Source organism: Heterocephalus glaber, unplaced genomic scaffold, assembly GCF_053883595.1.
Source record: "Heterocephalus glaber isolate CG9 unplaced genomic scaffold, H.glaber_assembly_v1.0 deba00000594, whole genome shotgun sequence".
NCBI lineage: Eukaryota > Metazoa > Chordata > Mammalia > Rodentia > Bathyergidae > Heterocephalus > Heterocephalus glaber.
The window spans coordinates 31,887,134-31,902,622 of NW_028258151.1; the positions used below are offsets into that span (position 1 = coordinate 31,887,134).

Here is a 15,489-nt window from a genome sequence, read left to right on the forward strand (position 1 = left end):
TTTTATCTTCCCACAGCACCTTCGCTGGAGTCGTGCACTGGCCCTTCCTGGCCCTGGAGGGAGCCCATTGCAGTGCCTTCCTCTCATCAGCCAGAAACTGGAGACAGCAAGAGCACCAGACCCGGCTGGTGGGAAGGAACAAGGTCTCAGATCTCCTTTCCTCTCTTTGCCAGGCCTCTAACGAGATTGTACCTGGTGACGCTGGCAGCCAGCCCTCTTCTGGCCCCTACTTCTGCTTAGCCTGTTACCAGAGAGCCCAGGGTCTGGATCCTGTCGCCCCGTCAGGGTAGATTACCAAATGAGCAGTTCTTTTGCCCCAGTCCCTTTCCTACGCTATAAATAAGCCCTGTGTTTATTTTCTTAAGTTATTGAAATGAGCACTTGTGATTGGGGCCTCTTTGGACAAGTCCAGAGAGCGTCCATCCGGTGCCTGGTGAGGGCCCTGCATGGCGGGCTGCTGTCTGGAGCTATTTGGAACCCTCGCTCTGTGTTTTGGATGTGGCTTAATTTCAATAGTGAGGGCCGTATGCAGCCCTGGATCTGCTGATTTTCAGGTTTCAGCTTTCTGCCAGCCTTGCTGCCTGCTTAGAAGTAAAGTTGTGTTTCTCATTACGGGGCTAAAAGCCACAATTGAGGTAATTAACGAAAATTGTGTATTGGTGGCAGCAGGTCCTATAGGATTTCCAAGAGTCTTTCTCTAGTGGATCCTGAGAGGCTCACCTTCCTGTCCTCCCTTCTGCCTCCCCTGGGTCAAGTACCCATCCTTGTCTTCTGGATGTAGGCCCGGTAATTTCTCTCCTCACAGCCTCGTTCTTGTCACCTCCGTATCTTGACAACACAGCAGAGTAAGGGTTTGATTAACTCCTTTTCCGGTGCACGGAGGAGGTGAAGATTTTTTTCTCTGCCTTTCTCAGCACCTTCTAGTTACCCCTGGTGCTTCTTTGGTGGTTGTGAGGATGAATATCTGTGAGTAACAGATAACTCTTTTAGTCTCCCATCATCTTTGGTACCATCTCGGTAGAGAGGGTAACCTTGGACAGTGTTGGGATGGAAAGTGTAGGGAACAGAGAAAGGAGATGTTACTAGAACTCCTGCAGTAAGTCCTGGTCTCCTGTGAGGCATGACAGTGCAAGGTGAATTAATGAATTAAGACAGAAGATGAGACTTAAAAAGCTGAGCTTTGGGCCTGATCAGGGCTGCTCTGAGCAGCAAAGACGAAAGACCCTGAGCTTACCGAACCTTTATTCAGTACATAGGGAATAACAGATGACTCAGAGGGCAGCAGCAATAATCCTAGAACAATGAGGAACTTATGTAGATGAAGATTTTGTTCCTCCCCAGGGTGTCTTCAGCTGGTGTAATCCTGCCCTGGAGCATCACAGCATCACCAGACCATTGAGATTTTAGCTATGACCCGAAGCAACAATGGAGTTATGTCTTGACATGCTGGACTATAGGCAGGAAAACTAGGCCTAATCATAATTTAATTGTGAAATGATTTTTCCCCCAAATTATGCAGAATTGCTCCCAACAGGAAAAGCGCTTCCTTTCTACCTGGCAGCAAATCCAGGGTCTGAACGCTCTATGGAAATCTGGAAACTAGGAAATGTGCTGAGGGAAGACTTCTCTCAGGGGCTGACTTCTGGCTTCTTCAGGCTTTGGTAGCACACAAGACATGAGCAGGACATGGCCTTGTCTGCAACAGCTGGGGCTAAAGATCATTCATTGTCTACTTCTCAGGACAGATGAGTCCAGTAAATCGCTCAGTAGAAAAATCTTCTTGGACACAACCTGAACCCAAAGTCTATTAAGGAAGAAAATTTCATCTAACAGTAGGATGTAATTCACATATAGGGAAAGGACCAGGAGAAAATAAATGTTAACAGATTAAAAATACAAATGAACTACTAAAGATTCTTTCACTTTAAAAACTCAAAAATCTGGGCCAAGAATTTAGCTCAATGGTTCCACCGCCTGTCTTGCAAGTGCAAGGTCCCAACTTTGATCCCTGGTACCAAAAAAACTTAAAAATCTGATGTGATGAATCCATTCACTCTACAGATATTTACAGAGCACCTACTGTGTGTGAGATACCCTTCTTGGTGTGCAGATGCTGCCTTGAGCAGGTACTTATTGTCATCAAGCCTGTAATCTAAGAAGAAAGAACGGAGACAAGTAAATGAGTATAATTTCAGATGTCAGAAAGTGCTAGGAAGGAAACAGAGCAGAACATATAGTAGGCTTAAGAAGAATTTAGATGGGTTGGTCAGACTTGACCTTTAAGCACTTATCTATATGCTGAGCCCTGAGGCTCAGGCTGAGGGAAGAGCTCCTGTGAGGCCTCAGATGGGAACAAGCTCAGTGTATCTTAAGAGCAGTGAGAACCCCATGTGGCTGCAGTGCAGGGGTGTGAGAGCCTGGCAGAAGAGAAGGCCAGAGAGGGAAGCCAGAGACAAGTCACGTTAGGGTTGCTGTGTTAGTTACTTCTCTCTTGTTGCTGAGAGACAAAATACCCGACACCCAAAGTTAAAGGGGGAAAGGTTTATTTGACTTACAGTTTGCAGAGGTCTCAGCCCATAGTTGGCTGGCTCCAAGGCAGCCAGGCCTTGGACAGGCCTTCCAGAGGAGAAATAGTTCATGGGGGCCAGAAGGTAGCCAAAGCAATAAGAGACCTTAACAGCATCTCCCTGCCCCTTCTATCTGATTCAGACATCCTGGGGCTGGTAGCACTCACACCCTTAATCCTAGTGCCCTCGGGCCCAGCCCCACCATGAATCAACATACTCTAGATTCAGCCACCTCCAAAATAGCTTATGAACATATAAGGCTTTGAGGGCACATCTAGACACAAACCATAACAGTCATGTAGGCCAAAAGGATCCCAGATTCTTTTGAGTGCAATGGGAAGACACTAGAAGGTTCTAAGCAGTGGAATGGCATAACTGAATGGCATTTTTTAAAAGACTAGGGAACAAGCTTGAAAGAAAAGAAATCAAAATGCTATTTTAAGGAGTCCAAGTAAGAATTGATGGTGGCCCCAGAAGTGAAAAGTCACATTGGGTGTACAGTTTATTATATTTACTGGATGTAGGAGATGAAAAGAATAGAGTGTTCACAGCTAATGCTTTGTTTTTTGTCCTAGGTAACTGAGTGATACCATTAGCTGAGATATGGGAGACTATGCAGGGTAAGGGAGAGAAAATTAAGACTTCCATCTCATTATGTTGCGATGTTTCATTTAGGGGGGATGTCCTTTAAGCAGGTAGATACCTAGTGCTCAAGGGAAAAGCTAGGACTGAGAATATAAATGAGATTTAAAACCATTAGACTAGATGAGATTACCCAGAGGGTCAGAGCAGGTAGAGAAAAGGACCGAACCCTGAGTACACAGCACACTATACCATTTACAGATGGAGAAGAAAAGGAAGAAGTACAAAAAAATCTAATGAGTTGCCAGTGAATTATGAAGAAAAATAGGAAAGTGTCCAAAAGATAGGCTGTGATAAATTAAAATCCATACTGCTATCTCTAGGGTAGCCACTAAAAATATTTCTAGAAGCATAGTTGATAAGAAGTGCTGGAGATGGAATGCCAAAAATATACTCAGTTTAAAACAAGATAGGAGAAAAAGGAAGAGGACACAAAGAAGAAATGGGACAAATGAAACAAATAGCAAGATAGTAGACTTAAACCCAAATTATCAATAATTCCATTAAATGTAAATGGCCTAAATACTTTAACTAAAGGGCAGAGAGTATCAGGCTGTACTGTGGTTTGAATTTGTTTCTCAGAAGTCCATGTGTTAAGACTTTAATTCTCAATGCAGCAGCATTGGAGTTGGGCTCATAGAAGGTGTTTAGGTCCCAAGGCTCCCCCACACCCTCATGAATGGATTAATCCTGGTCTTACAGGAATGAATCCTTGAAAGAGTGGGTCATTATGAAAGTGAGCAAGGCTTACTTGACTCTTTCCTTTGCTGTGTTATAAAGCAGCAGTCCAAGCAAATGCCAGCACCTTTGGACTTCCCAGCCTGCAGAACTATAAGCTAAATAAACTTCTCTTCTTTATAAATTATCCATCTGTGGTATTTTGTTATAACAAAAAAACAGATTTAGACTGAATTAAACAAGAGCAATTTTACACTACCAGGAAAATAAGACAATTTAAGTTTTTAAAAATGAAAAATACAAGGGGGCCAGGGATTTAGCTCAGTGGTTTCATCACCTGTTGCGCAAGTGCAAGGACCCAAGTTTGACCCCTGGTACCCCCCCCCAAAAAAAAAGAAAAGAAAAAGAAAAATACTGGAAGATATACTATGCAAATACTGATCATAAGAAAGAAGAGTGACTATATTTTCAGAGAGAAAGAAAAACAGTTCTTCATGAAAATTCACCAAAAACACAGAACAGGGACCAATTCATGAATGCATCAACATATGCACTGAATAACAATGTTTCAAAATATATAAACAAATAATGAGAGAATCAAAAAACATAATTGTATGTGGATGTCTCAGCTCCTAGTAATTGATAGAAAAAGTTGAAAGAAAGAAAAAATAGATGAACTGAATAACACTACCACACTTTCATGTAAAAAGTGTGTAAGAATACATAGAGGGACATCTACAGCTTGAAATACCTAAGTTAGAAAAGAAGAAAGATCTAAAATGATCCTAGCTTCTACCTTAAGAAACCAGAAAAAGAAGAGCCAATTAAACCCAAAGTAAGTTAAAAAGAAAGAATAAAGCAGAAGTCAATGAGACAGAAAGTGGAAAACAATGGAGAAAAATAAATTAATTCAAAGCTGGTTCTTTGAAAAGGTCAGTATGTGAAATTATCAGTGTTGGGAACCAAAAAGGGGACATCAGTGCAGATTTTAAACGTATTAAGGGTAATACATTCCTCTGGCCCGAATGTTTGTTTGGGTTCCTCCAAAATTCATGTATTGAAACCTATTTCCCAGTGCAGTGGTGTTGGCTGCAGGGCACCCAGGAGATGATTAAGCCATTGGGTTGGATCCCTTATGGATAGGATTAGCACCCTTATAAAAAAAAAAGCCCAAGAAAGCTCGTCTGTCCCTTCCACCATGTGAGGACACAGCCAGAAGGTGCCACTGATAAGGAATGGGTTCTCACCGGACACCGGGTCTGCTCCTGCCCCAACCTGGGAGTTCCAGCCTCCAGGACTGAGAAATGAATTTCTGTTGTTTATAAATTTCTTAGTGTAAGGTATTTTGTTATAGCACCACATATAAACTAAGACATATAAACTTCACACCAGTACCTTCTGCAGCTTAGATAAAATAGATGAAATCCATAAAAAAATGTAAATTGACAGCTGCCAGCAGAAGTAGAAAATCATAATCACCCTGTATCTGTTAAGGAAATCCACAATTTAAAAATTCCTGCAAAGAGATACCCAAGTCCTCATGGCTCGACGGACAAATTCTATCTAACAAGGAAGAAACAGTGTGAATGTTATACAAACTCTTCTCAGAAAATAGAAGGGTAGAAGTCCATTCGAACTCATTTGAAATGGCCATTATCACCCTGATTCCAAATCCAGACAGAAACATTATCAGAAAACCGGACTAAAAGTCTTCCTGAACATAGACACAAAATCCTTAAACAAAAGACTAGCAGGTGAAGCCCAGCTATATATAAAGGGGTGATAAACACAACTAAAGAATATAAAGTTGCCCTAACATTTGAGATCCAGTATAATTCACAATAGAATAAAAAGAAAGTGTGATTATCTCAACCAACGTAGAAAAAACATTCGACAAAAGCTCACATCTATTCATGGTCTTATATATAAAATATATATCCACACAAAGACCAGCACACCGCTCTTCATAGCTGCTTTCTGGTTTAACAAAAAACTGGAAATAAATATTCAACAGCTGATGAATAGGCAAACTGTGGCATATCCATACAGTGGAATACAACCCAGGAATAATAAAAATAACGAACTCCAGAAACACACAACCTGGATGGGTTCCAAAACAGAGGAACAGAAACAGCCACGTGGGAATGAGAACGACCCTTCTGCCTGAAGTCTTAGGACAGGCAAAATTAATCTCGAGCAGCACAGGCATTACTGGGGCTGAGGACCAGCTGGGATGGGCATGAGGCACTGCCTGCCAGGTGAAGGGAGCTCTCTAGATGGGGACTGTGCTAATTGGATACATGTGGACATGTTACCCAGCGTCATCCATTCTACACTTAAGATTGGTGCATTGTATGCACCAGTAAAGTACACCTCACTAAAGTTGATCAAAAGGAAGAAAACTGACTAAAAGTTGTCACCTTCTACAGTTCCTGTGGACCACTGTCCCTTCTCTCCTTACCTGGATGCCTGCTTTGGGCTCCCAGGTCTCTGGTGCCTCCAGTTCCATCGTCCCAGCCCATGGTTTTCTGCTGTGTTCCCAATGTGCAATTCAGGCTTCCAGCTGATGGTTATGAAACACTTGTTGTGGGAGAGGTGAAGAACAGTCAGCGTGGCACTGGGAAGTGCTGGAGAAGGAATCACTTGTAGCCCTGTCTGCAGGGTGCGGCTGTGCGCGGCACAGGGTGACTGGAGCACGTTTGCTGCCCTGGAAGGAGAACCGGCACCCACCTGGCTCCGTGAAGGAGGGGAGATTGGCCCTGGGCTTTGGAAACAAGTTGGGAGAGTATGATGGGTGTGGGAGATGAGCAGGGTCGCCGAGTCCGATGAGGCTGGGTAGGCTCAGGGCTGTAGTAGCCAGGGTTCTCCAGACAGACAGAAGCAGCAGGAGAGCGGGAGATCTGTGAGAGATGCTCTAGGAGAACTGGCTCGTGAGACTGAGGAGGCTGACGAGTCCCATCCCAGGCCAGCTGCAAGCTGGAGACCCTGAGACGCCGTAGTGTGACTCAGTCCAAGCCCCAAACCACAGAACCAAAGAGGCCAATAGCAAGACAGCTTGAGGCCAAAGACCTGGGAACCCTGGGGAGCAGGGTTCGGTTGCTTCAGCTCCGTGACACTTTGTGAAACACCCTGCCCTCAGCCACCTGGATGGATAGAAGTCAACCCCTCCAGCCCTCCCCGCAACTCCTCCTGCATTCAGTTGTTTTCACTCTTGGGCCTCACAACTGTCTGTGAGATTAGCAAACTGTTATCTCCATTTCACAGATGACGAGGAAACTGGAATGGAAGCATTTTAGTGGCCTGTTGGCAGCTAGAAGTTGCAAAGTGGGTTCCTAAACCCAGGTCCCCTCTCTGCGGAGTCACCATGTGGCTTCCTGGCCTTTATGTCAGCTCTTACCCCTTCCCCTGGTTCTGTCAGTGAGCCAGAAATTACAGCAGTACCTGGTGGGTAGGGGACAGAGTGGGTGGGGGTTGTGATGCAACGGAAAGCAGCACTGCAGCAGACGTGGCAAGGACAGCGCACCGTGTGTCTGAGGACCCTGTCCTGGCTGGAGCGTGGGAGGTCTGGGCAGCCCCGTGTGGATGTGGCCCCAACACCTTAACACATGGTGTGCACATGCGCATAGCCCGAAGCTCCCTGTGGAAGCCTGCCCTTCCTCAAGGCTGTTGGTCTGTGTTGAGCTAAAGAAAAAAAATCTGTTTGGAATCACTCAGAATTCCTGGGAACATTTCAGCTCTTACACCCATTGTCCTCGGGTGCTAGCTCGCATCTTCTAACTGTGAGCAGAGGCCCGTTTGCAGTCAGCCCTGTTTGGGGGAGCTGGCTCTCTGTGGGGGGCCTATTGTTCCGTGGCTGCTGAGCATGCAGTCTGGACCTGTGCGAGCAGAGGCACCAACACCCACCACTCCCTGCCGGCCACTTGAGGGTTCCACTGTCACACAGGCGACAGAGGTTGGCAGGTTCTCCAGACGAGACCTGGGAGGCTGGGATTGGCGATGAGCAGAGGATGGCGGCGGGTTTTGCTGGGGTTGGCACCAGGTCAGGAAGGAAGCTGCTGCACACTGACACCCCCCAGGCGAGGGTTGAGAGTAGAGGGTGCAGGGGCACAAGGGTGGTCTGCAGTGACTGGGAGACAGAGGAATAAAGTGCAGAAGCTCCGAGGTGGGCAGTGTTGGACACAGGGCCTCTTGGGCTGTCTTGGGAGCTGACCTTGGGCTGGCCCAACATCAAGGACACTAAAGCATCCAGGCTTCCTGGCCTGGCCACAGCTCATCACAGATGCACATGAACCCTGGAGGGACACAGTGGGCAGGGGCCAAGATCAGGCAGAGGTCACAGCTTGGGGTCTCCTGGTGGAGCCTTGGGCACACGGGAAGTTTGGGTGGGTCTACAGGTCACATCCACTGTCACATGTCATGTGCTGGTGGGAGTCGGGTGAGTGTAGAGTCAGGAAAGGGCTTGACGGGGCGACACCATTTAGAAGCCTACAGGATGAGCCAGTGGAGGATCTCTGGGCAGGAGACAGAGGTGGTGAGAGGGGAAAAGGCAGCAGGGCCCATGGTGCACAAGCGGAAGCCTCAGATGGCTCGGGCACCATGAGCCATGCTGGGCGGCCGACAGCACAGGACTGACCCAGAGCTGACAGGCACAGGAAGCCCTGGCGCCTCGTCCTCCCTAGCTGGCCGGCCTCCAGTGTCCTCAGGTTCTGCATCCCCAGATTCAACGAACCGAGAACTGAGGATATTCAGAGGGGAAAACGCACCTCCACTGAGTGTGTAAGACTCCTTTTCCATTTCCTGTTCCTTATTGGTGCTTTCTGAGTGAATCCGACACTGTTTATCTGAGGGGCTTGAGCACACGTGCAGTTAGGTGTCCACTGGGTCCTGGCCCCTGTCTCCATGGATATGGAGGGGCGACTGCACTGGCAGACACATGTACTAGGATTGGCTCCGAGTCCAGTCACCCCCGGTCGGGCCGGTCCCTTGAGTAGTAGGACTCATCTGGAGTCCCAGCTCCCAAGGAAAGGCAGGAACCTGGGCCTTACTCGTCTTTGTTCCAGTTCCTATCCTGTACCTTGGCAGTGACTTGGTGTGACAGTCCAAGTGCCACCATGACCCAGAGTTCTAATATGTGACAGCTGCCTCTTTTTCCCCCAGTACAGGGAATTGAACCCAGGGCTTTTACAGTGATCTACATGTCCAGCCTTTTTATTTTGTTTTTGTTTTTTTTGGTACTGGGGATCGAACTCGGGACCTTGTGCTTTCAAGGCAGGCAATGGAACCACTGAGCTAAATCCCTGGCCCCAGCCTTTTTATTTTGAAACAGGGTTTTGCTAAGTTGCTAAGTTGCCCGGGCTGGGCTTGAACTTTCCATCTTCCTGCCTTGGCCTCCCAAAGTGCTGGGATACAAGCCTGTGACACTACACCCTGCTACAGCTGTCACTTTTTTTTTTAAATATATATATTTATTGGTACATTTTAGGTATAAAATACATTTACATTTATCATTGGGTGTTTGTACCAGAACATGATGTATCTTTTTTTTTTTCTCCCATTACCTGTGCACCCTTCACCCCCTCCACCCTTCCCTATTTACACAGAGTTTGATTCCATTTTTTTTTCTCTCATAATTTTTTCTTTCCCTTCTTCCCTTTCCCCTTTCCCTTCCACCATCCCCAAACCCTTGGACCTTTTCTTATTTCAAATTATCAATTATTCATTTTAATCATTTTCATCCTTATTTATACTTTCAATTTCTCACACTAGAGAAACTATTCGGCATTTACACATGTGTCCTATTTATTTCACTTAAGAGTATGGCCTCAATATGCATCCATTTAGCTATAAATGACTCTAGTTTCTCATTCTTTATGGCTGAGTAGTACTCCATTTTATTAAAAAACCCACATCTTCTTTATCCAGTTTCCAGTTGATGGGCACTTGGGCTGTTTCCAAGCTTTAGCTATTACAAACTGTGCCGCTATAAACATAGGTGCACATATATCTCTGTGGTATGATTATTTTAATTCTTTGGGGAAGATTCCCAGCAGTGGAATAGCTGGGTCAAATGGGACCTCTAGTCCTAGTTCTTTGAGGTATCTCCATACTGACTTCCACAGTGGTTGCACCAGTCTGCACTCCCACCAACAATGGAGAAGGCTTCCTTTCTTCCCACACCCCTGCCAGCATTTGTTATCAGCTGTCACTTTTTAAAGCAAGTTAGGTTTACACTGAATGTGAATTAATTCCCTACAGGTACCGCATCTGAGACGCACACCAGGGAGTGTTTCTGCTATATAGAGAGTTGGAAGTGAGGTGAAAGGTGTTTCCTATCAGGCTTGCTGTTGGGATCAGTCCCTGTCCTTTATGTCATGCACGTGTCTCTTCCATTTAATCCTTGCCTAACTGGAGCACGTGGCAGGGACAGGGCTCTTCCTGCTCTGGTGACAGAAGAGGGTCCCATGGCACCGAAGGCCTTTTTCTGAGTCACCTTTATGTAGAAACTGGGTCTCTTCTTGCTGCACCATTTCTTTTTAGGGCCTGGCTTTTCTTTTAAAATTTATTTTTGATTTATGGAGACAGGGTCTTGCTATGTAGACCAGGCTGGCCTTGAATTCACCATATATCCCAGGCTGGCCTCCAACTCAGTGATCCTCCTGCCTCAGCCTCCCAAGTACACCACTATGCCCAGAAGGGCCTGGCATTAAAAAGTGCCTGTTCAGGGCCGGGGATTTAGCTCAGTGGCACTGCGCCTGCCTGGAAAATGTGAGGTCCTGTGTTTGATTCCCAGGACCAAAAAGAAAAAAGGTGCCTGTTCATACCTCCTGCAAGCAAAGCTCCCTCCACCACTGAGGCCCAGAGCCAGCAAGACTGGGCCTTGCCTCTCCTGGAAGCAGCAGGACCTCCACACCCTTCCCAGTCTCCCACTTCCAGAACAGGCCCTGGAGACAGAACAGCCCTTGGTGACGCTGAGGACATTGAGAACTGGGTGTGTGCCTGGCACACCCTCCATGGGGCCAGGCACAAAGCTGCCACTGCGACCCTGCCCGGGCCCTGGAGGCTGGCTGGGCTCCCCCAGCTCCTCTCTGTGCAGGGATAGGGGCCCCAGCCCAGACTCCCCTGCCGTGCTCCCCTCTGTGCAGGAGTGTCAGCTGCCACCTGTTGTTAATCTAGCCTGTAATCCATGCTGCACTGTGTCAGCAGTTCAAAAGGGCACTGTTAGTATTTTTTGCCGACTTCAATTAACGCGAGATTTCAGAGGCCCCTGTGATCCCCTTTCATCTGTCATAAGTCAGGAACAAAACAGACAGATTCCAGTTGAGAGGAGGAAGGAGGACTTTATTGCAAACAACAACGGCCAAACAGTCTGGGCTGTGGCGGGCGCTGGGGCGCATCCAGCAGCCCCTGCTCTGTCCCGCACCACAACCCCGAGTCCTTCCTCGCTTGCACACCTCCCCTCCCCAGAAAGATGTAAGTGCAATAACTTACTTTAAAAGGCAAGAACATTTCTTTTAATATTTTGCTATAATGTACTTACATGGTGGTATAGGCAGTAAAACTTTATGGAACTCACCTCAATTTTTTTAACATTTTTTTTCTGGCATTTTCATGTACTTTTAATAGGTATTCTTAATATTCCACCCCAGCCCATTAAGCTAAAGGAAAAGTTGCATTTATACAGGGTTAAAATATCTTACAATGAGACAGCAAACATTGGCTGAGGTCCACGTTCCTTCGTGCACTCGGCTGTCTTAACACTGCACACCCGAACAGATAACTCGACACTGAAACTGTCCTCAAAATCAGTAGTATAAAGGCCTAGCTCTATGCGATGGGGAAGGGCGACGGAGGGGAAGAGTGGGAAGTGTTTCTTTTGATGCCACTGGCACCATCCACCGGGAACACCTTCCCTCCCTGACGCATCCTGAAAGAAGTGAAGTGGGGTTGGTGTGACTTTGGAAAGTGGAGTCTGTCGCTGTCTCACGTCAATTGTGTGATCATGGATTATCCCGGGGGCCAGTTGGCCAACTGTCCGCCTTTGCCCCGACAGGCAGGGCCATCTAGCACACCAGTAGCCTCAGCTGTCCTTCGGTGTCCCCACATGCAGCCCAGAGAGTGAGAGACCACGCACGAAGGCCGACTGATATGGTCATGGGAACGCCATCGGTCTCCCCAGCGGAAAAGACAGGAGATGGGTGCAGCATGGCCACAGCAGTGTGTGCTGGGGGGCCTCACGTGTGCTATGCCCTGCCCATTGAAGTGACTTCAACCCGCCCACCGGGTGGGCATCAAGTATGGCTACAAGGACTCAGGGAAGGTCTCAGGGCCCTCACCCCCGGGCCTGGATGGAGGGGGCTTCTGGAGCCTGGGCACGTGGCCCTGCGGGGACTCTAGGCTCCCAGGCCTGGGGACACTGCCCAGTCTGTGGCCAACTAGAACCACTTCACGGTCAAGTGGCCACTTCTGTGGGAATGTCAGGCAAACAGCAAAGGGAACCCTCAGCCCTGTCACACACTGGCTGAGCTGGGAGCCACGCCACAGCCAGTCTCCTCACCACCTCCATGGGCCTCGGGCCCTGAGGAAGCCAGGTGGCCACCTGTGAGGCTGCTGCAGCCATGCCTGCTGGGAGGAGCCGGCACTGCCCACCCGGAAGGCCAGCTGAGCCCGGCCCCTGCACCTAGGCGGCATGGCCCTGCTCCTGTCTCAGCACCCTGGGTCACTCTCTCTGACAGGACTGGCGAGCAAGGGGTGGCTGAGATCCCTTCCAACCCAGTGACTCTCTGGTCCTGGAGGGTAGGACAGGCCAGGGGTGAGAAGCTGCCTCTGGGGAGAGGAAGGGGGACATCAGACACCAGCATGCACAGTCAGGAACCTGTCACGGCTTCACTGGGGAAGAGGCAGCCGTGGCCACTCAAACTTTCTTTTCAAAATTTAGGGCTGACATTTGCCTGACTGGGGTCTGGCCTGAAAGCAGACGCACGGAGGAATGAAGTGTCTCTAAAGGGGTCCCTTCCAGAAGATTCCACCCAAAGCCCTCCTCCCTACTTTTCTGGCTTTGTACTGACTCTCCCTGGGTGAGCAACTCCCTCCCAAGTCCTTCCTCGCCATGAGGGTCTTCAAGGAACCAGGCTGGCCCCCACTTTCCCTGCCCTTCCTGTCCCTTGCCAGACTGGGGAGAATGGGTTACCTCAGTGGACCTCAAAACCAGAGGATTCCTGACAAGTCATTCCAAAATCCTCAAACATCTGAAAGCCAAGCCTTTGGGGACATTTAATTCACTGTCTAAGATCCTTTTCTCCTATCTAAGATCAATTCAAGAGCTAGGGTCCACAAGAGGGTCTGACTGTTGCTAGGGAAGGCTGGGGTCAAGGGCAGGCACCAGGGACCCCATGTCTGCAGGCCAGGAGGCAGAGAGGGGCACAGAACTGTGCCCTGGGGAAGCAGCAGGGGGTGGCTCTCTGAGAGCATGTGGCAGGTCACACGGAGCACAGCACTGTCCCCCAGGCCTGGAGGAACAGAGTCCCCACCCACTAGGCATGATGCTGTGCCGAGGTGGCAGATGGGTGGCCAGTCTGAGGATGGAAGGGCCATCTTGCCTTGCGCCCGAGCAGGGCCCCGCATCCCGACAGAGCCTGGGGACACCGCTCTTGACCCCTGCCTCCGAGGCCCCAGCCCTAGCTTATGTATTCCGAGTTATAAGTCCTTTCACCCCACGAGGTGGGGAGACCAGGAAGGTACAGGTGCCCCAGGTCCTCCTGCAGGACCCCGGGAGACTGAAGCACCAAGCAGATGGAGGACAGAGCCACCCAGACCTCCTGGTGTGGCGGTGCCACCTCCCCACGGCCTTCCTCTCTCCTGGAGCTCCTCTTCCTCCAGCATGTGGTGGCCCTGGGGGTCCAGGCTCCTCCTTGCAGTGTCCACCAGAACCAGTCTCAGGACACCAGGGTCTGGCCACCTTCCAGGGCGGCCCCCAGCCTCCCTGTGCCGCTGGGTGTGTCCAGCACAGGGGGGTCCACGCTGCGGTCAGTGGGGCCCAGTTTGGTGCCTGGGGTCCAGGAGGCAGGACTCTTGTGCTCTCAGGAAGCGGGAACAGGAGCTGGGTCTGCAGGGCAGCCTGCTCCTCAGGCACACAGCCACAGCCGAGGGACCAGGGGACCCCACCAATAAGAGACAGCTGGACAGGAGTGGGCGGTCACCGCTGCTGGCTCTGGAGGGGAAGTTAACTTCGACTCAAGGTCAAAGCGGGTGGGCGGAGGACCAGGAGGGGACAAAGGGCCTTCAGTTCATGGCGGACACAGAGCTGCAGGACTGGGCATCTTGCTGTCCCTACTGCCAGTGCCCAGGAGCACAGGTCGCTGCCTCTGTGCCCCTCCCTCCTGCAGTCCCGGGGCTTCAGACTTGAGATGGCTGAAAGTGCTGAGGGTCAGGCCCCTGGGCCAGGCCAGTTTCCTAAGAGGAAAGTCAAGTGGGAGGCTGGGGTCCTGGGGAGCGAGGGCGTGGAGGGCACAGGGACGGGCGGGTGGGGCCCTGTCATGTGGCCCAGGAGATGGCGGCGCTGTGCTCCTTGGCCTTCATGCGCAGCGCCGCGATGCTCGAGGTCTTGCGGTCTGGCTCCCCGTTCAGCTCGTAGCCATTGAGGCCGGGGCTCAGGCCCGCTGCTCCGAACAGGCTGCCCACGTGCGTCTGCCCCACGTGCCCGCCGGCCCCGGGCACACTCAGGAAGTCGGTGACACTGCTGGCCCCCGAGCCAGGGGGGTGCGCGTGGGGGGACATGCAGGCGGGCACCGGGTCACAGGGGACCACGCAGGCAGGCACCGGTGAGGCGGCCCCGTTGTTGCCGATCCAGGTTGGGTTCTGAATCTGGGGGGAGTGGGGGGAGAGAGGTCATGGTGGCTGGAGGGTGGCGAGCCAGGGCCCCTCCCTCGGGTGACCTCTGCCTGCTCATGGACACCCAGAGACCCCGGGGTGGGTTTAGGGCTGGCTGCAGGAGTAAGGACGACTTTGAGCCACACAGACGGTCCGGGGAAGGGCTGGCCTGGGGGCCTCCTGGTTCCAGACAGGGCTGAGTCTCCATGTGTCGCTGGGAGCACAGCCTCAGGATGGGCAGGCAGAGCAGGGCTGGACAGCCTCATGCCACAGAGGCTGGGGCTGCCTGGGACACCCACCTTCCATCAGTGCTCCTGCATTTCCTCCCTCTCCCAGCTCCCCACTCTGCTTCTGCCTTCCTCTGCTCCCTAAGAACTACCAGGAGGCAGATGGGGTACAGAGGACCAGCTTCGAGGACACCATGCACCTCTCATGCTTAGGATTCTCGGGGGCCTCAAGCAGGCTTTTGAGGGCCTGCCCTCCCTCTAGTGTCTGGAGGGCTAGGGAGATATTTAAAAGCAGAATGGGGCTGGCACGGAAGTGCACGCTTGTAATCCTAGCGCTCTGGAAGGCTGAGGCAGGAAGATCAGATCGCAAGTTCAACACCCTCCTGGGCAACTTAGTGACACAGCAAGACCCTGACTCAAAATAAAAAAATAAAAAGGGCTGAGGATATAGCTCAGTGAGAAGAAGGCCCCAGGTTCAAACCCCAGTACTGCAAACAATCAATCATCAA

At 50.2% G+C, this 15,489-nt stretch overlaps 1 protein-coding gene across 1 annotated transcript in view; it reads right to left on the reverse strand.

Annotated features, from left to right (window-relative positions):
- Positions 1-11,212: 11,212 nt before the first annotated feature.
- The window catches only part of Alx4 (ALX homeobox 4), a 37,948-nt gene continuing 33,671 nt past the window's right edge, over positions 11,213-15,489 (reverse strand). Inside the window, exon 4 of the mRNA XM_004851992.3 lies at positions 11,213-14,747. Within this exon, the coding sequence (XP_004852049.1) occupies positions 14,418-14,747 (330 nt within the window). The 3' untranslated portion in view covers positions 11,213-14,417. The remainder of the gene's footprint in view (positions 14,748-15,489) is intronic.